This window comes from Triturus cristatus, chromosome 9, assembly GCF_964204655.1.
Source record: "Triturus cristatus chromosome 9, aTriCri1.1, whole genome shotgun sequence".
Classification (NCBI taxonomy): domain Eukaryota; kingdom Metazoa; phylum Chordata; class Amphibia; order Caudata; family Salamandridae; genus Triturus; species Triturus cristatus.
Genome location: NC_140592.1, coordinates 134,005,795 through 134,031,277, shown reverse-complemented (window position 1 = coordinate 134,031,277; position 25,483 = coordinate 134,005,795). Strand labels below are relative to the sequence as shown.

General features: G+C 49.1%; 1 protein-coding gene across 5 annotated transcripts in view; it reads left to right on the top strand.

Annotated features, from left to right (window-relative positions):
• Window positions 1–502: 502 nt before the first annotated feature.
• The window catches only part of LOC146797516 (inter-alpha-trypsin inhibitor heavy chain H4-like), a 598,346-nt gene continuing 573,365 nt past the window's right edge, over window positions 503–25,483 (top strand). For all 5 annotated transcript variants that reach the window (XM_085624535.1, XM_085624533.1, XM_085624534.1 and 2 more), the window contains exon 1: window positions 503–621. In XM_085624535.1, coding sequence (XP_085480661.1) covers window positions 547–621 — 75 coding nt within the window. In that variant the 5' untranslated portion in view covers window positions 503–546. The remainder of the gene's footprint in view (window positions 622–25,483) is intronic.

The window sequence follows — 25,483 nt, the reverse complement described above, 5'->3', positions numbered from 1 at the left end:
AAAACAGCACCTTTCGAGCATAAAATGCCTTGCTCAGGAAAGCAAACACCAATCAATATATTGCATCACTTTTAGATGGTGCAGTTTTTGTAAATGTGAGCCAAGGTTTCCAAAGAGATGACCTCTGAATTCTGCCTGTATTTGTAAAATGTAACATAACGGTCACTTGTTAATTCGAAAAAGGCATTGCGAAAGAACGCCCGTCATTTGTAAATATCGCCCAGATGCTCTGTTGCAACATGCTCACATCTTACTTCGCCCTTCACATCACTGCCTCAGGCGGCGCCGGTCAATGGGACTCTTTGTACAGGAATGCTCACGTAAACAGTACCTAAGGCCATGAGTATTTACACAGAGTCCTCTTATTTACTGATATTGACGTGAACCACGGGCTTCCGTTTTGAGGGGAACTACGCATTACACGTAGCTTAATGGGGCCACTGCAAACAGTGGGGTTAATGTTTAAACAGTATTTGTACACCCACGCCACTGATTTATTTATTTAACAAAATAGCAGGATCTGCAGCAAGAAACCTACATTTGAAAATGGAGGGCCACGCGTTAGGACTGCTGCTTTTCGCCGCGTTCGTCCTGGTGCCATTCGGTGCTGCTACTCCTGAGGTACCGGCTTTCTGTTTTTGATACCTGCATTGTGTGCTCCTAGTCGAAATGTAATCTGATCAATTATGATCAATAGCTATAGCTGGGTCAATGAACAAACCTGTTTTTGCTTTCCATTTAAACGAGAAGATATACTTTGCTTTATGATTCTTAAAATAATATACCACTATTTTATGTCACCTAACTCCAAAGGACTGTTCAAAATAAGAGTATTGACTGATGTAAATATTTCTAAAGGATCCTTGTTAGTATATTACTTTTTGTTGAAGTTGATTAGAGTTCTTCCTTAATGATTGTTTGCAATCTTTCTGCTTAAATTCTATGGAAATCTACTTTTCTACATACATTTGGAATGTTCCACAAAGGATGCCCGTGGGGTGATAGTGCGCTTTACAAGTATGCGTAACATTTAACCTTTAACATTTGGTAGATCATGTATGACATAGGCAATGCACAATTGTTTTGAGCACTGTAGCTCAATAGTATGAAGTAGAGGTCAGGCCTAGTTTAGCATTACAGGCCATCGTCGCGGCCATCACATTGGCAGAAAACACCAATAGCATCTACATTATCCTAAGCACATAACAAAAGTGAACTCAGACACGAGTACATTTAATGTGTGGTCCTTGAGAGAGCAGAACATGGCGGCAGGGCCTAACATTAGAACCAAAGAATATTCTTTTTTTTAAATACATTTTTTATTTGAACAGGAAAATAGACGAAATCTAGAGTAAACACTCAAGTTATATAACATCAGAGATAGTGCATAAATACTGACAAGATGCACACTAAACCAAAACATAATGATTATAAATTCACACTTAATGATGGCTATAAAACTCACTTCTGTAAAGAATAGATAGTGCATCTTATCAATGATTTTATAAAAAAACATAGTTCAGAAAGGTCCACATTATAATACCGCTAAAAGATATAGAAAATCCCTATAATTTCTTCATTTCATATACCCCAATGGGAAACATTCTTGCTTGATTGAAATACATGCAATTCTTGCAACGGATATCCCTCTAATCATGTAGAAAAGTGCCATGTGCAGAAGAATAAAGTGCATACAGATCTAGCAGCAAATATACTTCCAAAAAAGTGCCTAGTGCATAAGATTATTTACATGTATGAGCAGACCCTATAATACTCAAAGTGCATTGTATTTGTAGCGGGGATCACCTATATCCTGTAATAATTTTTCGTCCGCAAGCTCATTAAGAGAACGTTTTTGCCAAATACCCCTGAATCTTACAGTTGCTCCTATTCTTTTGGCATAGGCCTCTTCTAGTCTACGGGTCCTGGACATTTTATTAAACCAGTGTTCAATACTAGGTTGTTTATTGGTTCTCTAGTTTTGAAGAACAAGTGATCTAGCCACTGCAATAGAAATTAATATAAAATATAGCTGATGTTTTGTAAAACACTTCACTTCGCCTGATGAGCCAAATAACACCAACATAGCTGATGGCTCAATTGGCAAGGACAAAATCAGAGACATTTCGGCAAAAATGGCCTTCCAGAAGTGCTGCAAATCATCGCATTCATAGAATGTATGCACCCAGCCATCATTACCATTTTTGTTACATCGAAAACATTGATTCGGGATCGTTTGAAACATTTTAGATAGTCTTTCAGGTGCATAATATAACTTTACAACTACTAAATGCCTTTTGTGAATACCGAAAGTCGTAAAGATTGGATTCTGTCTCAGTTTAGTAGTAGTAAAGTTAGGAATCCTAACTTTACTACTACTAAATGCCTTCTGTGAATACCAGAAGTAGTAAGTTTAGGATTTCGTTTCAAATTAGTTCTGTGAGTCGGCCACAAGGTCTATACATTTTTGCAATGTTTATAAATATAATAATAGATGCTTTGGATCATGGTTATTGTCTATATTGGTTTTAATGATAAATTATGACATGCTGCTGATTTACTAATGTGGGGATTCTGATAAAACAAATAGGTCTGGTTCATTTATGTTGATGTAGTGATTATGTGACAAAGCCAGTAGGCCTGCCTTTTATATATTGATGTAATGACCCCTTTACAAAACCAGAATTCCAGCATCATTTAAAATGCCCCCTCCCCACATATATTGTGATGTTGCAGCTGACACACTTGGGGGAATTATTATTATTGGGTCTTGACTCACTGGGGTCAAATGTTATTTGAGGGTGTCACCAAAGACATTTCTATCTACTGGATGCTCATATTTGTAATGCAATTCACAGTAGTTAGTAATTTGTGTGTCTATAGTAAATGTACTTTTTCTTTTTTCAAGAAAAAGCACTGACTGGGCAATAATGTCTTAAGTGCAACTTCTGAGGGCCAACAAATTGGGATTGCTAGCCCACAACACTTACCCAAAGTAGGCCTTGGACTGCTCTGATTTTCTACCTGAGAGTGTGAAGTGCTGCAGTGGGGTATTTGGTTCTCAGTAAATACACAATTGTGAACTTATTACATCTCTGTAAAAAGACAAAGGTTAAAGTGACAATATAGCTAGGTATAGAAGAAGATATTAACTTACATTAAAAAAAGACCATTTAAATTCACTGAAACAAAACAAAGATCAAAGGGACTTATAGTTAGGTGACAATGTCAGTCATAGTGTTAGCTGTTAAACCCAAAAACACTGAAATTCACCAGTTATATTTTATTGAGCTAGCTATAACTTGAGCTCCTAAAAAACATAACAAGGGCCCCCTCTCCACTAAATGAACAATTCCTAGGGCAGGGTACTATGCAAGTAGAGTGTAAATCCCTAGGCAATATGATCAAGAAGTATGTAATCTATCGATATATATGCGCCCCTCTGGTGCATTTTTATTTCCAAGAAACAGAGTGCAACAATGTAAAACCCAAACAACACTTACTAGACTTAAAAACATTCATTTAATGACATATTAAAAAAAAATTCATATTACACTTTAAAATGAAAATATGTGAATATTAAAACATATTATAACTCTATTTCATCAGTAAACACAATTAAATAAGTAATCATTTATTGGTGGCAAACAAGTTGAATCTTTTTTGACGCGCGTTTTGACGCAAACTGCGTCTTCATCAGGAAAGAGCCACACGTAAACCTACAACATAATATAACAGGTACACTCAAGTTTATGATATTATCTGAAAAAGTTTGACCTTCACCATCACCTCAGTGAATGATTCTTTAAGTAAGGTGATTCTGACAATTCTGTTTGGATAACATTTTTTTTTTTTAAATAAAAGAGTTTATACTGAATGATGTCATTATTTCATTATTCATTTTATTATATTTATCAACCTGGTTTATCACGGAAAATCTCCTGGATCCTTTATTATTAATTGTATTCATCATTAACTCAATTTTATTTCATTACTGTATTTATAACTCCTCTAAATTTCCAGCAATGAAAGACTGTGTTTCCTTCAATGTGTAAATCACTATACTTTGGCTGAACACTGGTGCTGAAAAACAATGATGTTATATTTAGTCAAAATCAGTTGGTTCCCCCTTAATGTATTACGGGGGGTATCTTAAGTTTAGTTCATTACTTACAGTGTTTTTATTCGCGAGGATTATAAATCTATTCCTTTATATTTTATGTCCCAATGGGGGTTTGTTACACAGTATGCGATTCAATGGATAAAAGTTACTGGAAAGGAGAAGAAAAAACAAACATAATAGTGTTTGGTTCTATTTCAATCAACCCTAATCCTTATTTTAAATTGTTTATAAAATTTACCTGTTTATATAGTCCGTCTTTCAGTGATAGATAATTTTGTGATACAATTCATGAAGAACGATGTTTTAAACGGAATGCAGTCTTTTGGACATGGCTGAAATAAACAACAAAATTCAATAAGGATGGTTTCTATCTGGTATCCCCGTGTCTTCCTAGTTCATAGGCAATTTAGTGTTAAGCATAAGAGATTTTAGATATCATTGTCTGATCTTTGCGCATTCTATGTAGCTATTAAAGTGTGTATTACTGAAGCTCTCTATATTGAATACCAGCTACAACACCAGAACTATCGTGAGGCTTATTAAGACTCTTGTGTAAAACTGCCTAAGTCCCCTTATTTATATCGAATGTAGAGATATTTGTCCTTCCTTAATATGTATTCTATCTATTCTCAAATAAATGTATTATATTAAAGTTTACCTTCGAATAGTCCCATAGATATAAATACCGGCGGCATCTCTGCGTCCTGCTCAGTCGTTTCGGGACGTATTACACTCGCTGTTGGTTCGTCTATATAAACACACCTGTGTGGTATTAGTCCTGCTTCGATATAGGTTAAAATGGATCATGTGATGCGGATGTTGACATCGACTTCCTCCTAATCGGCCTAGATTATCTCCCGAGACCTCTGATTGGATTTCCAAGGTCACGTGATGAGGGTTTTGCCAGCTATTTCTTTGTTATTGGCTACCTCGGGTCATGTGATGGGGGTCATCATGTATACTCGCTTCTGTTCCGCCTAAATTCTCCTACAGGAGTTGGGATAGGCTTTCTTGGGTCATGTGGCCAGGGTGTAAACATCCATGTCTTTTTTATTATTTATTGACAAAACGAGTCTAACAATGTGAATAACTGAATGTTTAAAGGTAAATACTATCTCATTTGTTTATATTGAATCACGTTACATGAAAGTCCCTACTATAATAGGCAATTATCTGTAGTTGACGGTAATATATAGGATTAATACTTTTTCTTTCGTCTCTATTTCTTATGTTATATGTAATAACATATATTAATCATGTCGCTCAATGAGGCTCATTATTTTAAAATATTCCACAAAAGGCCTATTTTCCTGGTTAGGTGCCGATTCCGATCCGGTAAAAATATATCCCGTACGACTCGTATCCGTATTTTTTTACGTACAAACGGCCAAGTACTATTCGTACTGTCAAATTACATACGAATTGCCTCAGGGAAATTCTACGAGACGTCCCCGGACAGATTTACCTACGAGTCGTAAAACAGAAGTCCGAGCGCACAAGTCCGATCCGTAGCGGCGTTCCGAATCCCCAAGCGTATGGAAAACGTCCCGTACGGAGCGAACTTTGTATGACCACTACCCTGGTACACTTGGGCACGGGGTACGAGTCATACGGACCCCCCACCCCACCCGCACATGTACGTGCCGTACCCCAGCACCCGCATATGTACGTGCCGGACCCCCCACCTCAGCACCCGTGCCTGTACGCGCCGTACCCCAGCACCCGTGTATGTATGGGTCGTACCCCCCCACCCCAGCACCTGCGCATGTACGCGCCGTACCCCCCACCCCAGCACCCGTGTATGTATGCGCCGTACCCCCCCACCCCAGCACCAGCGCATGTACGCGCCGTACCCCCCACCCCAGCACCCGCGCATGTACGCGCTGTACCCCAGCACCTGCGTATCATCGCGCCGTACCCCCCATCCCAGCACACGCATATGTAAGCGCCGTACCTCCCACCCCAGCCCTGTACTCGGACGCACTGTACCCCAACACCGTAACCCAGCATCCCCCCATGTACGCGCCGTACCCCACCACACACGTATGTAAGCGCCGTACCCCCCACCACAGCAACCGCGTATGTACGCCCTGTACACCCCACCCCCGCCCCATACTTGGATGCACCATACCCCAACGCCGTACCCCAGCATCGCGTATGTACGAGTCGTACAACACCATTGCACATGTGAACACTGACCAACAACATAGCCATGGACGCACCTTACCTACGCGAAAAAGACTCGTACTGAACCAGGACACTGTAAAACAGCACAAGGACCGTCAATTCGACTCGCACAACACCACAAAACACGTCTACAGGACAAATAACAACTAAAGGACTGACCTGTCACATCCAAACAGTCAAACAGAGGCCCAAAATCACAACCACCTCTTATAACACACCCACCAAAATTTCAAACACAGCCACACCCACAAATGGACCAATAAAAAGGGCCCACAAACACAAACCATGAGCCTTTGCAACAGACTCACTGCTGACAGACATCACATACAAACAACTGCACCCATACACCTTAACTCACACACCTTCACACAACCTCCTTCACACAGACCCCCTCTACACATACACACAGACCCCCTCTACACATACACACACACCTACACATTCACACCCACACACCCACAACCATCCACACCCACACCCCACACCATGCCCACAGACAAGAATCCAAAGTTCACAACGGAGGAGCTGGACATCCTTGTCAACGAAATCATCAGAGTCGAGTCACAGCTGTTTGGAACATTGGTCAGACAGACCAGCATATCCCAAAAACTAGCCTGTGGCAGAGGATCGTCGATCGGGTGAATGCTGTTGCGCCCATCAGAAGGACCAGGAATGAATGTCAAGCCAGGTGGTACGATCTGCGCAGGGCAGTCAAGCGCAAAATGAATGAGGAATGCGCCCAGAGTAACATCACAGGAGGTGGGCTGCCCCGCAGACCAGTACATTACCATCCCTGGGAGGAGAAGGTGATGGCCCTGCTTCCGCCGGTGGCAGTACACGGAGTCGAAGGAGTCCGAGAGTCTGGTGAGTACACAAACAACTCACGTAACATGGGGGGAATGGCATCCACACCCCAACTACAACAAATGCACTCACCTACCCCCAAGCCCTCACCTGACACAACCACACTCTAAACAACGCTCAGGCCACTAACATGAGTATGCCTCATTTACAAAGCAAGGCCATGCCATGTCCCAGCCTACACAAACCACAAACCCAAGACAGGATGTCCGGGATGCTGGGAGGGTGGGGATCACTAAACATATAGTACAACTCAGAAACAGACACCAATGCACTCAGCCCATATGGCCCAGGTATATACCCATGCACCATGCGCAATGCAAAGGGACTGCCAAAGTACTGACAAGGTAGCTGACACTTGGCCCTGCTGTAGGCAGCACAAGGCCCTCCTGTGACAACTGCAAAATCTAACACAAACACAACCAGCTCATATAACTAGGACAGGAACTCACACTCACTGACATGGCAGAATGCGCCATGGGGGGACAGATACATCACCTGGGAGACCAACAGCAAAATCACAGTACACCCACCAGCAGGCACCGTCAATCAATCAACAATCGATCTGGGTACTTGTAAGGCGCGCTACTTACCTGTGAGGGTCTCAATGCGCTGAGGGGGGCGTTACAATACTGCTCGAAGAGACAGGTCTTGAGGAGACATCAGAAGGCAAGTAGGTCTTGGGTCAGTCGTAGGTGGGTTGGGAGGGTGTTCAAGCTCCTGGCAGCGAGGTAGGAGAAGGATCTGCTGCAGGCGGACATACGTTGGATGCAGGGGACAGCTGCGAGGGCGAGGATGCTGGAGCGGAGCTTGCGGGTGGGGGTGTAGAAGCTGAGTCTGATGTGCAGGTAGGCATGTCCATGGGTGTGGAGTGCCTTGTGTGCGTGGCTGAGGAGCCTACAGGTGATCCTCTTGTCGATGTGGACCCAGTGCAGGTCTCTCAGGAGGGGGGTGATGTGGCTGTGGCCGGGGGCGTTGACAATCACTTGTGCCGAGGTGTTGCAGAAGCGTAGTAGCCGCCGTTGGTGTGTGGATGGGAGTCCTGCATAGAGTGCAGTGGCGTAGTCCAGTCAGCTGCTGACGAGGGCCTGTGTCACTGTTCTACTTGTTTAAGTCGGGATCCACCAGTAGATCCGGCGGAGCATGCGTAGGGTGTCGTAGCAGGAGGAGGAGACGCCATTGACCTGCTTGGACATGGAGAGGGAGGATGCGAGGATCAATCCTAGGTTGCGTGCGTGTTTGGTGGGTGTCAGTGATGTCCCCAGAGCGATTGGCCACCAGGAGTCGTCCCAGGCTGAGTGTGTGGTTCCCAGGATGAGGACCTCCGTCTTGTCCGAGTTCAGTGTCAGATGGCCACTCCGCATCCAGTCGTCTATGGCCCTCAGACCCTCGTGTATGTATGTCTGGGCGGTGTGAGGGTCCTTGGTGAGGGAGAGGATGCGCTGGGTGTCGTCAGCGTAGGAGATGTCTTAGAGGTTGTTGTGGTGGGCCACTTGTGTGAGGGGGGCCATGTGGATGTTGAACAGCATCAGGCTGAGTGATGATCACTCACCCCTCACACAAGCACACACCCCCGGGGCAGCCAATGAAGTCACACACTCTCACAATGGACATGTGACACAACAAGATCAAGCCTCAGCCAAAAAAGCATCCAAGGCCAATGCGACATGTCAAAGACCCTGGATAACCTTTCAATCTGTCCCCTGCAACATACCCATCCACAAGTGAACATTGATGTGAATGCTAGGCATATACAACTACCTGGAGGAACTGTGGCAACCTGACCATGTATGAAACATGGATGTCGCATGAAAATGCAATAACATTGTCTCCCTCTCACACACAGGGCAACGTCATGGATCTCCCTCCAAGACTGGGGGGAACAATCACAGGCCCAGGCTCGGCAGGAAGATGATCCCACCGGCAGCGACGACTCTCAGCACTCTGTGGATGACCCCAACCAACCTGGACCCTCTGGTGCCCCAGACCCTGCAGCACCTGTGTCAGGTACATCTGTGCCAACCACCACCCCCATTCTTGCCACATCCCAGGAGACACCCAGGAGCCCTGCCCGCACAGAACAACTGAGCCAGTCTGACCTGGAGGGACAAGGTTCTCTGGCCACCCAGGAGGAGGCAGACAACCCTGCAAATGCCATCCCTCAGGGGTCCGGTAGACCTGATGTGCCCACAACGGCAGGCCAGGCTCGTGTGGGTAGGGGTGGTGGGAGTGGAGGCAGGCGGAGGCGCGAACCTGACCAGCCAGCTGAGGGAACCGGTATGTCACACATACGCCACATCTTGGAGACATACCGGCGTGACACCAGGGGCATCAGCCAGGTTGTGGGGACCCTCAACGAGATTAAGAACCAGCAGGCCGAGCAACACGCCAGTCAACAACAACACCAAGGACGGATGGAGGCAAGACTGGCTGAGCTCCTGGCGGTGCACACGGACATGAGCCGTTCAGTCCGTCGGATTGCCGACAACATGGGCAACCCTCCCTGTGCCACCAGGCGAAGACCAGCACCAGCCACAGGGAGGGAGGAGGAGGAGGATTCGTCCGACGGAGCATCCCAAGCATCGTCAATGCCTGCATCTGAGGGTCCCCCGAGGAAGGTGGGTCGTCCACGGAAAAGACAGGCAGCGGACCATCCACATCTCCCAGGTCACCTGGCCTGGCACATGGCCCTCTGGCGCAACAGCAGCACCTCATCCAATGACATTCTCTGCCACATGGACTTGCTGGTCACAGTCTGACCAATGATGACCAACACTGTGGTCTAGACTCTGATGACTCCAACTTGCAAGGATGCCATCTCCCCCTGTGAACTTTGGATTCCATGCACACTGTATAGCACCTATTTCTCCACACTAAACAGGCCCCCCACCGAGAATAAATCTCTTTTTCTACAATTACATGTTGCATTAATTTTGCATGAGTACACAACCTACGTGTGGGGAAATGTAAAACTAGGCATGAGTGTTGAACTAACTCTAGCCATCCATACCCTGGAATCTGAGTCTGGGACAGGACACACATGGGTCACAATGTATCATACTATACAGACATGGAGCACAATACTCACCCGTGATGGCCTCAAGCTGCTGAGGGAGGGCATGCATTACTGTGCGGACAGACCAATTTTGAAGAGTATCCTGAAGGCGTAGAGATCATGGCTCATTTGGATGTTGCCGGGGAGGGAGTAGAAGGTATGTTTTGCCAGGTGGGAGAACTATGTCCAGCATGCTGGAGTACGGTGGATGTGAAGAATGGTGGCCAGGGTAAGGTTGGATGCACGGAGTTGGCACAACGGGGTCTCGGATGACAGATGGCCAAGGTTGGTGTGGGGTCTGTGGGTGTGTCCTGCCTCCTGAGTGTGGGTGAGGAGTCTGAAGGTCATCCTGCAGCACACTGTGATACATTGCAGCTATCTCTGGTGGACGGTGATGTGGCTGGGGCGCATGATGTTGAAGCTAAGGTGTGCACATGCAGCCTGGATGTGGACTGGTTTCCCGGGTGTTAGGATGTACTTGCTCCGTAGGTTGGTGTTGTGCTCCTGGGGCATGGTCTGTCTTTCCCTGGAGTGGATCTATCTGTGGATCATGTGCATCATGCAGAGGGTGTTGCACCCTGAGGTACAGATGCTGGTGATTTGCATGGTAAATGTGAGTGACAATTCCATGATGAACACCATCTTGTGTGCGTGGCCACTGGGTGCATGTGCAGGGCTCTTGCGGGTGGGACACAAGCAGTTGAGCCACCTGTAAGGGGACAATCCTCAGATGATTACCTCAGGCCTGTGCAAGTTCAGCCTCAGGTGGCTGATGTTCAGCCATCCATCAATGGATCTCATGCCTTCTTTAATGCTGGAACTGCCAATGGCTGCGTCTTTGGTGAGGGTGAGGAGCACCTGGCTGTCAATGGTATACAAGCTGATGAAGAGGTGCTGTGTGCATGTGATGCCGGTGAGGGGGACCTGGACACATTGAGGATTGACACGCTGAGAGATGATACCTGGGCCATGTGCCAGATTATGCCACTATACTACATGCTGAAGGCATGAGTCCCACTCCCATGGCCTTGCTGGTGTATGGATCTGGTGGGGAGTAGGAGGGACATTACCTGGTTGCTGTGACAGGGTCTGGAAGGTGGGGCAGCGCTGTGTATGCAGTTGGATTTGCCCAACCATCATGTAAAGGTGTCCTGTGTGCGTCTAGGGTATGGCTGAGAGCAGGCGGTAGCTCCTTGGATGGACAATGCTTGGAGGGTGGCTGCAGCATCAGACTGTAGTGTGATGTGGGTCATGTAAGGACATGAGGTTCGTGCAATGTGCACATTGCATGTGCTGATGGTCCAGCCTTTGGCACTGCGTGAGCGCAACAGTGGCACAGACAAGCTGATGCCAGACAAATGAATGTGTGGAGGGAGGAAGGGAGGAGCATCTTTGAGGTGTGTGTGTTGCCGAATCTGTAAACTCTCTGTGCCCTCGCTGCAGGGGCTGCAGCAGCAGGCGGCATGACATGGAAACTATGCCACTAGTTTCACACAAAGACAAAGATGTCAGAAAGGACTACTGCAACAGGCGTATGTAGAGGAGGAGTGTCCGGTTTCCCATGGCACACCCAGAGACAATGGATGCACAATACCCAAAGATGACTGACACCGGATCATTAAACTGAAGGACGAGCTGCGCAAAGGATACACACCCTCAGCAGGTGTTGACGGTCTGTTGTGGCAACCAACATGCCCAAATACATACACAACCATGGACATCATGCACAATGGATATTCTAATCCCTGAAGAACTGCATGCATGTTGCTAAACTACACATAGACTCATATGCCCAATCTTTGACAACTATGCCAGAGATGTCGCATGCAAAGTTGCAAGAGACCAGCATTGACAGAGATGAGGCACCTTGGAGGGTGAGGTACACTTTTATTACTCAGGTTCACACCTAGGGAAATGCATCAATAGGAACAGACTCACAGGTCATTTGGCAGAACATGTGGGACCTACACTGGACACCCCCTTCACAACACAGATGCTGTAAATCCATTGAACTGGCACACAAGTGAAATGTGTGAGCCAAACACCCCCTGCTGCACACGGAGGGGCTTCAATTCCCCATTTATCCTCTAATGGGGATGTCCCACACTATGTCCACCCGTAGCATCCCATATGTTTCAGAGGGAAGTTGTACACACATTGATGCCTTCATCAGAATCCACTGTCCCATCACAGATGACTGCTACGAAGGGTGACTATCAATACATGGGAGTCATGCAACATGTCATGTGCCCCATGGTGAGTCGACATGTATGTATAGTAACACAACATGCACAGGAGCAGTGCCCACACATTACAAACACCTGCCAACACCAAAATGCCGTGCAGCAATCCTTAACCAAATAGACTTTTCCCCATGTCCGTGCATGGGACGCTGATTCAGCACACGTTGCAATACTCATGAGGAATAGCGGGAGCCCAACAATGACACGAGCAGACAGCATGCCAAACAACCTGGGGATGACAGACACACAAGAAGTCAGGGAAGAGATTGTCATCCGCATGCATGTTAATTAACTCTACAGGAATAAGTCTGTCACCATGCTATATTACAATTGAGTGTATAAGCTAAAACGTGTGGAAGGACATCATCACTTGAGTGACACATCTGAACACACATCTAAGTCACTTAGCATACAGTCAGCTGGACACACACGTTGCAACACATGCCACACAAGGCTTCAGCCGTGCACACTCAGACCCATGGACTCACCATTATGAGAAGAAGTTGCGTATGAGCTGACTCCGGATGTCGTCGTCGTCCTCCTCCTGATCGTCACTTGCCTCGTGACCAAGCCCTTCATCCTCCACGGGTGGATGTTCCTGCTCATCCGGATCCAGGATGAGTGGCACAGCCTTCTCCACTGCCATGTTGTGCAGCATGCAGCACACGAGGAAGATCTTGCAGGCCTTCACCAGTGCATATGGGATGGACCCGCCTGTCTTGTGAAGGCACCAAAATCTGCTCTTCAGGAGGCCAAACGTCCTCTCAATCACTCGCCTGGTCTGCCCATGTGCGTTGTTGTAACGGTGATCTGCAGCTGTTCTGGGGTTGCGGAGGGGTGTCATCAGCCATGGCATGTTGGGATAGCCAGAGTCCCCTACATGGAAACATCATGTAAAGAAGTGGGTCAGGAGATGCTGTAAGATAATAAAATAGCGCAAAACAGAGGACAGAGTATACCCACCAACAAGACACGCTTGTTCGTTGTGCAGCCCCAGCATCATTTCTGGCACCCTGCTACGCCTCATGATGTAGGCATCATGTGCTGACCCTGGAAAATGTGCACAGACATGGGAAATCCGCATGTTAGCAAGACACACCACAAGGGCATTTATAGAGTGGTAATGTTTACGGTTGCGATAGGCCACCTCCTGTGCCTGTGGTGGTACCAAAGCCACATGTGTCCCATCAATAGACCCTATGGGATGGGGCATCCCTCCCAGGGCATAGAACTCACCCTTGACACCTGTCAACTGCTCACGAGTTGGAAAATGGATGAATTCATCCAGGTGCTCCAACAGGGCTTCTAAAAAACTCATTCAGGACACGGCTGAACATGGTCTGTGACATGCCACCCACATCAGCTACGGTGAATTGAAACGTACCGGTGGCAAAAAAATTTAGGGCTGCCATCACCTTCATCTTGGGGGTCTGCGCAGTAGGATACCTGTGTCGCGGTTGGAGGTTTTGTTCAAGCTTTGCGGTCAAGTCCTCAATCAACTGTTGTGAGAAGCGGTAACGTCTTATGTAGTAACGTTCCCTCATGGCAGCCAAGTCTGGCATTGGTCGGGGGAGAGGCGGTGCCCTGCAGATAATTGGAAGGAAGAACGAAGAGTGAGTACCTAACAACATCAATGTCAATGGACTGAGCACATGCTCAACTGCTACTACACATCAGCTAAATACAGAGTCAGGTCTGTGCTATGCATCCAGGACACGTATGGCAGCCAGGTGATACTCCTACGACAAGCCAGCTACACCCGTTGATAGTCACGTTCTACATGACATGGCCCAAAACTAGCTGTGGCCAGTGTAAGTGAACAGCCAGAGACATCACAGGAGTGACATACATCCACATATCTGCATTTGAAGGATGTCATCTCATACAGACTGCTAGCCTCAATCTAGACGCACAGGTCACATGTCATTTGAAATGTACAGATCATAGACATAGCGATGAAGGGGTACACGTAAAAAACACAAACACAGACATGGATACGCCGCAGATATGTCCTCATGTCATAAAATCATCTTTGAAGCATCCAGACACACGTAATGTGTGAATCCACATGTGGCTTGGTGTGCGTATATGTGTGCCATGCCCATCTAAACACAGACACATGTTGGATGCAGCAACAGCAGATGCAGTTCACGGAACAACACCAGCAAGCTCATGGGAACACATGACACACACAGGACATGTTCACATCAGGGCACGCTGTTACTTAGATGTCAGGTGTTAGTGTCCCTGTCCCTGGCATCAGGGGACATTTGTGGGTGTTAGTGACTGTGCCATACCAGTGATGCAGTGCTTTACACATTTGTACTACATGCACACATGTGCATTGTGGGAAGGGGAAGTGTGCCACATACTGCCCCATCACACATGACATGCGTACACAGGTCATCACACATCTATTGTGCTAAAACATGAGGAGACATGTGCCACATCACTGCCTGACACACCTAGGCCCTGCACATGGAGGACTGGAATGACTATGACTAGATGTACAGCCGTGCACGAGTATGACACCTTCATTCCATTCGTGTGCACCTCCTATCACCTGTGTAAGCTGTGAAGCGCACCGTACACACGCTCTGAGGGCGTGTGAACGGTCCGTATCATCACACTGTTGTTCCCGCCGGAGTACAGGTGTGTGGACGGACCGTACACACGTACGTGTACAACCAGTGTGTACACGTACGTGGACTACCAGTGTGTACACATTGGTGTACACACTGGTTGGACACGTATGTGTACACACTGGTCGTACACGTATGTGTACGCCCTGGTAGTCCACGTACGTGTACACACTGGTAGTCCACGTACGTGTACACACTGGCCGTACCCGTACGTGTACGGCCTGGTAGTCCACGTGCGTGTACACACTGGTAGTCCACGTACGTGTACGCCCTGGTCATACATGTACGTGTACACACTGATCGTACGCCCTGGTCGTACACGTACATGTTGTACACGTACGTGTACGCCCTGGTAGTCCATGTACGTGTACACACTGGTAGTCCACGTACGTGTACGCCCTGGGTGTACACCTATGTGTACACACTGGTAGTCCACGTACGTGTACACACTGGTAGTCCACATACGTGTACACACTGGTCGTACATGTACGTGTATGGCCTGGTAGTCCACGTACGTGTACACACTGGTAGTCCACGTACGTGTACGCCCTGGTCGTACACGTACGTGTACGCCCTGGTAGTCCACGTACGTGTACACACTGGTAGTCCACGTACGTGTACGCCTTGGTCGTACACCTACTTGTACACACTGGTAGTCCATGTACATGTACACACTGGTCGTACACGTACGTGGACTACCAGTGTGTACACGTACGTGGACTACCAGGGCATACACGTACGTGTACAACCAGTGTGTACACGTACGTGGACTACCAGTGTGTACACGTATGTGGACTACCAGTGTGTACACATACGTGGACTACCAGTGTGTACACGTACGTGGACTACCAGGGCGTACACGTACGTGTACGACCAGTGTGTACACGTACGTGGACGACCAGTGTGTACACGTATGTTGACTACCAGTGTGTACACATATGCGGACTACCAGTGTGTACATGTGTTCTGCTTGGGTTTTCTGATCAGATAGAACTCGCTCATCAGAGCCTCACTAACCCAGCCAGAACGTTACCCCCTCCCTAGAACCTATTTACAAGCCTACAACCACATAAATCTATCACCTAAGGACAGGGGATTCCTACTATGCATACCAAGATCTCACAATCGGCGGCCTTGCGATCCCATACGGATCCAGACCTTTCTGCCCATACGACAGTATCAGAAGTGGCGGCCTCGCGGTCCCATACGAACCCAGACCTCTCTGCCCATACGACAGTATCACAAGTGGCGGCCTCGCGGTCCCATACGAACCCAGACCTCTCTGCCCATACGACAGTATCACAAGTGGCGGCCTCGCGGTCCCATACGAACCCAGACCTCTCTGCCCATACGACAGTATCAGCACAATCGGCGGCCTCGCGATCCCCTACGAATCCAGACCTCTCTGCCCATACGACAGTATCACAAGTGGCGGCCTCGCGGTCCCATACGAACCCAGACCTCTCTGCCCATACGACAGTATCACAAATGGCGGCCTCGCGGTCCCATACGAACCCAGACCTCTCTGCCCATACAACAGTATCACAAGTGGCGGCCTCGCGGTCCCATACGAACCCAGACCTCTCTGCCCATACGACAGTATCAGCACAATTGGCGGCCTCGCGGTCCCATACGAACCCAGACCTCTCTGCCCATACGACAGTATCACAAGTGGCGGCCTCGCGGTCCCATACGAACCCAGACCTCTCTACCCAGACGGCAGTCTCAGCACAATTGGCGGCCTCGCGATCCCCTACGAATCCAGACCTCTCTACCTAGACGGCAGTCTCATACGACAGTTCATCCTATGATGACCATAACATACAAAAAGGGAATCAGTCTCACTATTCATCAGATCACACAAGGATTGCCAGTTCGGGCATAGCCTGTTCTCAGGTTTGAGGGGCTCCTCTTTCCCTTATTCAGTTACCACTTACCTGATCAGGGTTAACATCTGTTCATGTAGCCGCAGCTGACTAGAAGAATAGGCTACCCTCTTATACAAGAACACACACAGCACATGTTGGTTCACTACAAACTGGAAACTTTATTACCCATTACATACACAATCACATAACATTACGATATAACACATAACCTGCAAAGAAAAGTGAAAGATTAAGTTGTACACTCTAATAAGAAAGGGTCGACATCACCTTAGTAGTATGTAGCCTGCACTCAGTGGTCATCTAGGCTCCCTTCTCGTCTGTGCCTCGGCTCGCCTGGAATCACCCTTCTCCGAGTCACTGGGACCTCTTCCTTATCGGCTACTCTCTCCTCTCTGGCTATTCCGCTAGGAAAGCATCTGTCTCTCGGTTCTTCTCCGCCTTCAAGATGGCGTCTGTCTTCCCTGGAATAAGTAGTAGCTTTACTGCTAACGGCTAGATGCCGCCTACGGACTGAACATGTAACTGCCTCAGACTTTCACTAATATAGAGGTGCGTTTCCTCATGGAAAATTCCGGCCCGTAACCTGCCGCCCACCAAATTCTTGTACCTCCCCGTACCAAGGACACGTTCCCAGCCGGCCGGCCTGATGTAGTGTCTTCGGCATGAAGAAAAATACAATCCTTCGATAAGGGCCAGCCTGAACCGGTTCTCTCCAAGCGAATAACACCTCATAACTAAAACATTACGTTTGACCTAGAAGAATCCCAAGCTGCCGGAGCAGAAAGAAAGATGGAGTCTCTCCCGTTTGAGGCCTACCAGGCCTGAATTCAGCACGGCTCCATGAAATACCCTCACTACAGGACAGGTTATCCCTAATACTAACGAATCTATCCCCTAGGCTATATGTGCAAGCCCTGATCTATGGGTAAGAGCACAGAATCATGTCGAAGTGCCTAGTAAATAGGCTCCATTCACTACTCTAACCTTAGGCTTGAATGGTAAGAGACTGAAGTCACATTCAATCACCTGTTAATACAAGAAGACCGGGAAAATCGAGCAGAACAACATGTATGTGGAGTACCAGGGCGTAAACGCACGTGTACGACCAGTGTGTACACTTACGTGTACGACCAGTGTGTACACATACATGGACTACCAGTGTGTACACGTATGTGTACGACCAGTGTGTACACGTAGGTGTACACACTGGTCGTACACGTATGTGTACACACTGGTAGTCCACGTACGTGTACACACTGGTCGTACACGTACATGGCAAACGCAATGTGCAACTGGTGCGGTAGGAGTACGTGTGAAACGCACCGTACCTGTGTGTGGATAGCTAAATTACATAGGGACACATGAGGGACAAGTATTATGGCCTAAATGCATGCTGGTTGTCATGGATACCGATTTTCTAGTTCAAATTTTCAATCATGTGGCCTGGAATAGGCAGTTGGCAACTAAATACAATGTTGCAAAGTGGTTGTTGACTTCACATCATGCTCACATTTTGAACCATGGAAAGACCCTCACTGGGGTATGTTTAAAGGGATTGGAGGAAACGTAGGATGCAAATGAGACTGACCAATCACTCTGTACTCCTGTAAATGAAACAGCCCAGCAAGGCAGATATAAGTCAGACAGAACCCATCAGAGGGCACTTGCCTGCACTACCTTACACTCAACACCACTGCTGCTGCTTGTGATTCCTCTGGTACCATGTCAGGGACTGTGGAGAGGGCCCAGCCTTTCAGCCATGAGGAGAATGAGGCATTGCTTGATGTAATCCTCCCACAGTACCCCAGCCTGTATGGGAGACCAGGGGAGCAGGTGAGTGCTGACTCCACTAGCTTTGACTGTGCCCCTTTTTTGTGACTGTCACTTCTGGCATTGTGTCCAGGTGTGACAGACATGCAATGTTGTTTAGCGTGGGTCCCAGGCGGGGAATGGCTTATGTCTCCCATGCAGAGCATGATGTAGTTCCTGTGTGCACTCCTCACTTGCATTGTGCTTACTGTGACATTCACTGCATAGTGCATGGCACATTCAGCCTACCCAATCCTTATGCCGATTTTTGTCCTATTGTCCAGAGGTGATTCCCTGCCCCCCCCGGTGTGACAGGTGACTGTACCCACAGATGTGTGTGAGTTGAGTGGAGCTGTGGTGAGAGTGTTCAAATGATGTGTATGCCCCCTGGACATTGATGTGTGTGAATGTTCCTTGTCATGTGGGTGAGTGTCTTTGTGGAGTGTTGCACCCCAGCTGCATGGAGGAGGCAACAGCTCCACCCATCTGATGTGAGAAGTAAGCCGTGCAGAGTGTCTGACTTGCTGAGCTAGCACCACACCTGTGACACCCCACAGGCAAGTGGCACATGTGCAGAGTGAGGTTTGTATTCGCTGTTGCCAATGGCAGGTGATTGATCTGTGCCTGTGTGTGTCTGTGTACTCTGCTGAGGTTGCGTCAGTGGCCTGGGGCATGTGACTGCTTGGAGGTGCTGTCCATCAGCATGGCGTTGCATGTGATGCACAGCGTATGCCATGATCATGGAGTGTGTTGCACCCCTCATGCCACCTGTGTACTTTCAATGCCATGTAGTGCATTGGGGCTTCCACATAGGCTAATGTCCCTATGAGAAAGGTGCAATTGGTTGCCAGCATAATATGCCCTGTTCTAAATATCAAAGATGTTCAAATGTGTGTCTCTGTGACATGGAGCAGGTGTAGTGATGTTGTCTCACTTTGTCATCCTCACAGGTAACCGCCTACGCCAAGGGGGAGATATGGAAGCAGGCCGTCAGGGCCGTGAGATCTGTGGAGGGTCGCAGTCGGCGCCTCGCCCAGGTGAGGAAATGCTGGCAGGACATCTGGTGCTGGACCCGGAGGATCGCCCGGTGGCAGCTCAAAGACTCACCTCCACACAAGTATGGCGGGGGGCGACGTTTTCAGTCAATAAGTATTGTACCTTGGCACTCACTACACTTCTCAACATGTCTCAATTTTTCCTATGCTTCTTTTTGCTAGTTGGTTGTGAAGGACAATAATGTGCCTGCATGACAGATGTCTCCCATGGAAGTGCAAAAGAAAGTACTTTTACACTTTCCGTGGACACGCAGGCACATTTCACTGTAAGGCAGAGTTTGATTACCACTTGTTTTCTGAATATACATATCCATGTTCACACAGTGTGTTTGCATGTGTGTAAGTTCTTGGTTGTTGCTGATACAAACTTACGAGTGTCAAGTCATCCAGACCACCGTGGTGCCATGTATATGTACTTACTGATACCCCATTTCTTATTTACAGTGGCTTTTTAGAATTCGGCTGCCAGCTCATACAATGACTGTGTAAAAGTATTTTTGTGTGCACATCATTGTGTGACTTCTGTCATACAGGCAGATGTGTCTTCTGTTCACAAAGTGGCTCATTCGCACATTCTAAACGTGTACATTGTGTAAAGTATTGTGAGTCCCAAGGGATTACATTGTTTTTGGCTATGGTTTCCTAATTACTCACCAGTCTCAGAGTGTGGGGACACCTTCAGTATTGAGGTGTGTTATTTGGCCTTGGGTGCACCAATACTGTTTCGTTCACAGTGAACTAGAGGTGGCATGGATTCATATTCTTGCTGTGCTCAACTGTCCCCAGACACTAGCTTCTCAGTATAATTCGATATCAAGTTATTTGCTGTTGTGTCATGATCTCCATTGTTTCCAAGTGGCATGGTGGGTCAACCAACTGGGGAGTGCAGGGTTACATATGTGCGGACTATTCTAGATGTTACTCATGATGCATTTCCTGATATGCACTGTGACATTTTTATTGGGACTCATGTGTCGGTTGTATACAGGTGACTGATTATTTTCTGTCTCTTCACCTTGCCCACAGCATCATCGGAGGACACCGAGGGAGACACCTGCACGGACATGGAGGAGGGATCCAGCACCGCTGCCACCACTGCTGCGGAGTCTGTGGGAGCAAGTGGCACAGAGGGCGAGGGGAGTCAGGCAGAGGACCTGTCTAGTGACAACACTGACTATGACGCAGACGGGTCCGATGCTGAACTCCTCCAGGGGGCATTGGCTGCTACGATACCTGGCAGCAGCACTACATCTGTCACCGCCCCCTCCATTCCCATCACCGCCCTCCCAGTTGCTCCGGTCCCTTCTGTCCGTGCTAGGCAACACCGTGTCTCCTTCGTGCCAGGCACCGCACACCCTGCCCCTGTCCCCCCTGCTGCCCTCACTGCAGAGTCTGTGGACATTCTGCGTCAGTTGCAGGTTGGACAAACATTGCTGCTGAATGTCCTCCATGGCCAGACCCGAATGATGACACAGATGGTGTCGTACATGGAGGGCATGTCATCAGCGATGTCTGACCAACGGATGTTGCTGAGGTCCATGGACTCTTCACTGACGGCAGCAGTGAGTCTCCTGCAGTGCTTTGTCCCCCCCTACCCCTGCACCATCCACACTTCCCATTCCCATACCTGTCCCAAGCACACACAGACATTCACAAGCACGCACTCCACCAGACACAGGCAGCACACCACCACGCACTCCTCCTGGCACGCACACTCAGGGGGATGAGGGCACACCCTCTGGGTCTGGGGCACACAGGCATACACGCAGCCACAGTCCGAGGCCGCATGGCGCACTAACCAGTCCCTACAAAGGCACTCGCCTCGGCTCCCCTACCACACATCCAGAGAAAGAGGCCTACTTGGCTGTGCTGGGCCTCAGCCCCTCTGTCTCTCCAGCCCACAAACGGGAACGGCACTCCACGGGTAGGGGAGTTGAGCCCCCCCTGTCCCCCCTCTCCCCTAGTAGCGCTGCACCCCATCACTCCGACCCCCCCTCCTTTGAGGCTGTGTTGTGTTCGGGTGAAGGGGAGATGCTTGACGACCTGGCAGCAGTGTGCAGCGCCAAGCTGACCTCCACCTTTGGCACTGCCCTACCCCCTGTGGTGGAGGCGTCCGTCCCTGCACCCACTACACCTACCCTTCCACCTCCTGTCCCTGCGGTGCCTGGTCCTTCCCCACATGATGCCCCCCCCAGTCGAGGAACCTGAGGGTTCTAATGTGCAGGCAAGCTAGGGGAGACGCGTGGCCATATGTCCCCCCCAAGGACTTCAGATCTGGACTGGCCATGTGCCTTTGTTAATAGTGTTGTTAACTACTTTTTCATTTAATGCTGAATAAAGCATTTTCTTTTCAGTTTGAACACATTTGCATTTCAGGTATTGATGTGGGTGCTGATGGTCCTGGAGTTCGGGTGGTGGTAATGTGTTATGTGTCAGGAAAAAGTTGTCGTCTGATGCTAATGGGGTGGACCATGGTATCTGCTTGCCATCACAATGTCTCTGCAAAGTATCTTTGGTCGTGTGTGCTATTTGTGTTTGAAGACATTGTCCCAAGGACTGTTCCTTCCTCCGTGGCACCTGACGTCTACCCTGCAGGAAGTTGCACTTTTGTTGTGCTGACCTGTGTCTACATTTCCTTTGTTGGTGACGGATCCCTTCAACTATGGCCATGCCTGCTCAGCAATGTCTCCGGCTGCATCGTCTGTGCCATCCTTGCTAGTCACTGTACTTGTGTATTGAGTATGTTGTCATGCCTTAATGGCGACAATCAGCATTTTCCACACTATGCATGTGTGTTTTCCCAGCCTAGCACACATTTGGTACTTGTTCTGCAGGGTATTTGAGCACCTGACTGACAATTGTGGGCATCGTATCTGGGGGAAGTCCACCCTATTCCTTCCATGAGAGGCAACATCTTGGTGGCTGTCCTGGCACCTGTACATTCCTATCAGTCCTGGGATGTGCGTGACAGTGTGTGTTCCCTTTGGCTCTCTTAGTGTAGTGGCCATTGACATGAGTATACAGTCTTGTGGCATGATCTCTGTGTGTGTATTGTGCTGCATCCACCAGGGGTGGGTATGCATGTGTCATTTGTCCTCACACCCACATGTGTTGTGTCATGCAGTGGGGGAAGGACATCCATCCTCATGGGAGTGGGACACTGCTGTCAGTGATGTGTTGTTATGCCACTATCAACATAGTCGAACATTAGGGATGCGTACATACACCCATGGAGTTGTGCTCATCTGATCATGATGTGCACACAACCATGACTCTGTCCACTGCTGGGATTCCTCTGCACCCACCCCTCACATGTCTCTGTCCACTGCTGGTAGTGATGAGCACCCAACCCTCACATGTCTGGGTCCACTGCTGGGAGTGATAGGCACCCACCCCCATGTCTCTGTCCACTGCTGGGATTCCAATGCACCCACCCCTCACATGTCTCTGTCCACTGCTGGGAGTGATATGCACCCACCCCTCATATTGCAGGCCACTGCTGGGAGTCCTCTGCACCCACCCCTCACATGTCTCTGTCCACTGCTGGGAGTCCTCTGCATCCACCCCTCACGTGTCTCTGTCCACTGCTGGGAGTGATAGGCACCCACCCCTCACATGTCTCTATTCACTGCTGGGAGTCCTCTGCACCCACCCCCATGTCTCTGTCCACTGCTGGGAGTCCTCTGCACCCACCCCTCACATGTCTCTGTCCACTGCTGGTATTCCTCTGCACCCACCCCCATGTCTCTGTCCACTGCTGGGAGTGATAGGCACCCACCCCTCACATGTCTCTGTCCACTGATAGGAGTACTCTGCATCCACCCCCATGTCTCTGTCCACTGCTGGGAGTCATCTACACCCACACCCATGTCTCTGTCCACTGCTGGGAGTCCTCTGCATCCCCCCCATGTCTCTTTCCACTGCTGGTATTCCTCTGCACCCACCCCTCACATGTCTCTGTCCACTGCTGGTATTGCTCTGCACCCACACCTCACATGTCTCTGTCCACTGCTGGGAGTGATATGCACCCACCCCTCATATTGCAGGCCACTGTTGGGAGTCCTCTGCACCCACCCCTCACATGTCTGTCCACTACTGGGAGTCCTCTGCACCCACCCCTCACATGTCTCTGTCCTGCTGGGAGTGATATGCACCCACCCCTCACATGTCTCTGTCCACTGCTGGGAGTGATAGGCACCCACCCCTCACATGTCTCTGTGCACTGCTGGTAGTGATGGGCTCCCACCCCTCACATGTATCTGTCCACTGATGGGAGTCCTCTTCACCCACCCCTCACATGTCTCTGTCCACTGATGGGAGTGATAGGCACCCACCCCTCACATGTCTCTATTCACTGCTGGGAGTCCTCTGCACCCACCCCCATGTCTCTGTCCACTGCTGGGATTCCTCTGCACCCACCCCTCACATGTCTCTGTCCACTGCTGGGACTGATATGCACCCACCCCTCATATTGCAGGCCACTGCTGGGAGTCCTCTGCACCCATCCCTCACATGTCTGTCCACCGCTGGGAGTCCTCTGCACCCACCCCTCACATGTCTCTGTCCACTGCTGAAGTTGAAGTTGAAAATGCTTATAAAGCGCACTGTGACCAAGCGGTTTCCTGGCGCTAACACTGCTGGGAGTGATATGCACCCACCCCGCACATGTCTCTGTCCACTGCTGGTATTCCTCTGCACCCACACCTCACATGTCTCTGTCCACTGCTGGGAGTCCTCTGCACCCACCCCATGTCTCTGTCCACTACTGGGAGTGATAGGCACCCACCCCTCACATGTCTCTGTCCACTGCTGGGAGTTATAGGCACCCACCCCTCACATGTCTCTGTCCACTGATAGGAGTACTCTGTATCCACCCCCATGTCTCTGTCCACTGCTGGGAGTCCTCTGCACCCACCCTCATCTCTCTGTCCACTGCTGGGACTCCTCTGCATCCACCCCATGTCTCTTTCCACTGCTGGTATTCCTCTGCACCCACCCCTCACATGTCTCTGTCCACTGCTGGTATTCCTCTGCACCCACACCTCACATGTCTTTGTCCACTGCTGGGAATCCTAGGCAGCCACCCACCCACCCACCCGCACCCTTGGTGCAGTACACTGCTGTCCTGGCCATACACTCCCCCCAATGTACTGGTTATATGGTGCACCAGGCCCTAAACCAACATTGGTGGCGTGTGTACGCCTTGTCTCACAAATGTCCTGGTGACCTAGGGGTACGGGTGATGCAGTCCGTACCCCCGCATTCATCAGTTGGGTACGGTCCGTACCACGCGTACCCCTACATCACCACTGCAATGGTGGTATGGACCGTACCCACGCTCTGAGTGTGGGTACGGTCCATACCACCATTGTTGTGGTGATGTAGGGGTACGTGTGGTACGGACCGTACTGACGCTCTGAGGCCGTGGGTACGGTCCGTACCACCATTGTAGTGGTGATGTAGGGTTACGCGTGGTACGGACCGTACCCACGCTCTGAGGGCGTGGGTACGGTCCGTACCTCCATTGTAGTGGTGATGTAGGGGTACGCGTGGTACGGATCGTACCCACGCTATGAGGGTGGGTACGGCCCGTACCACCATTGGAGTGGTGATGTAGGG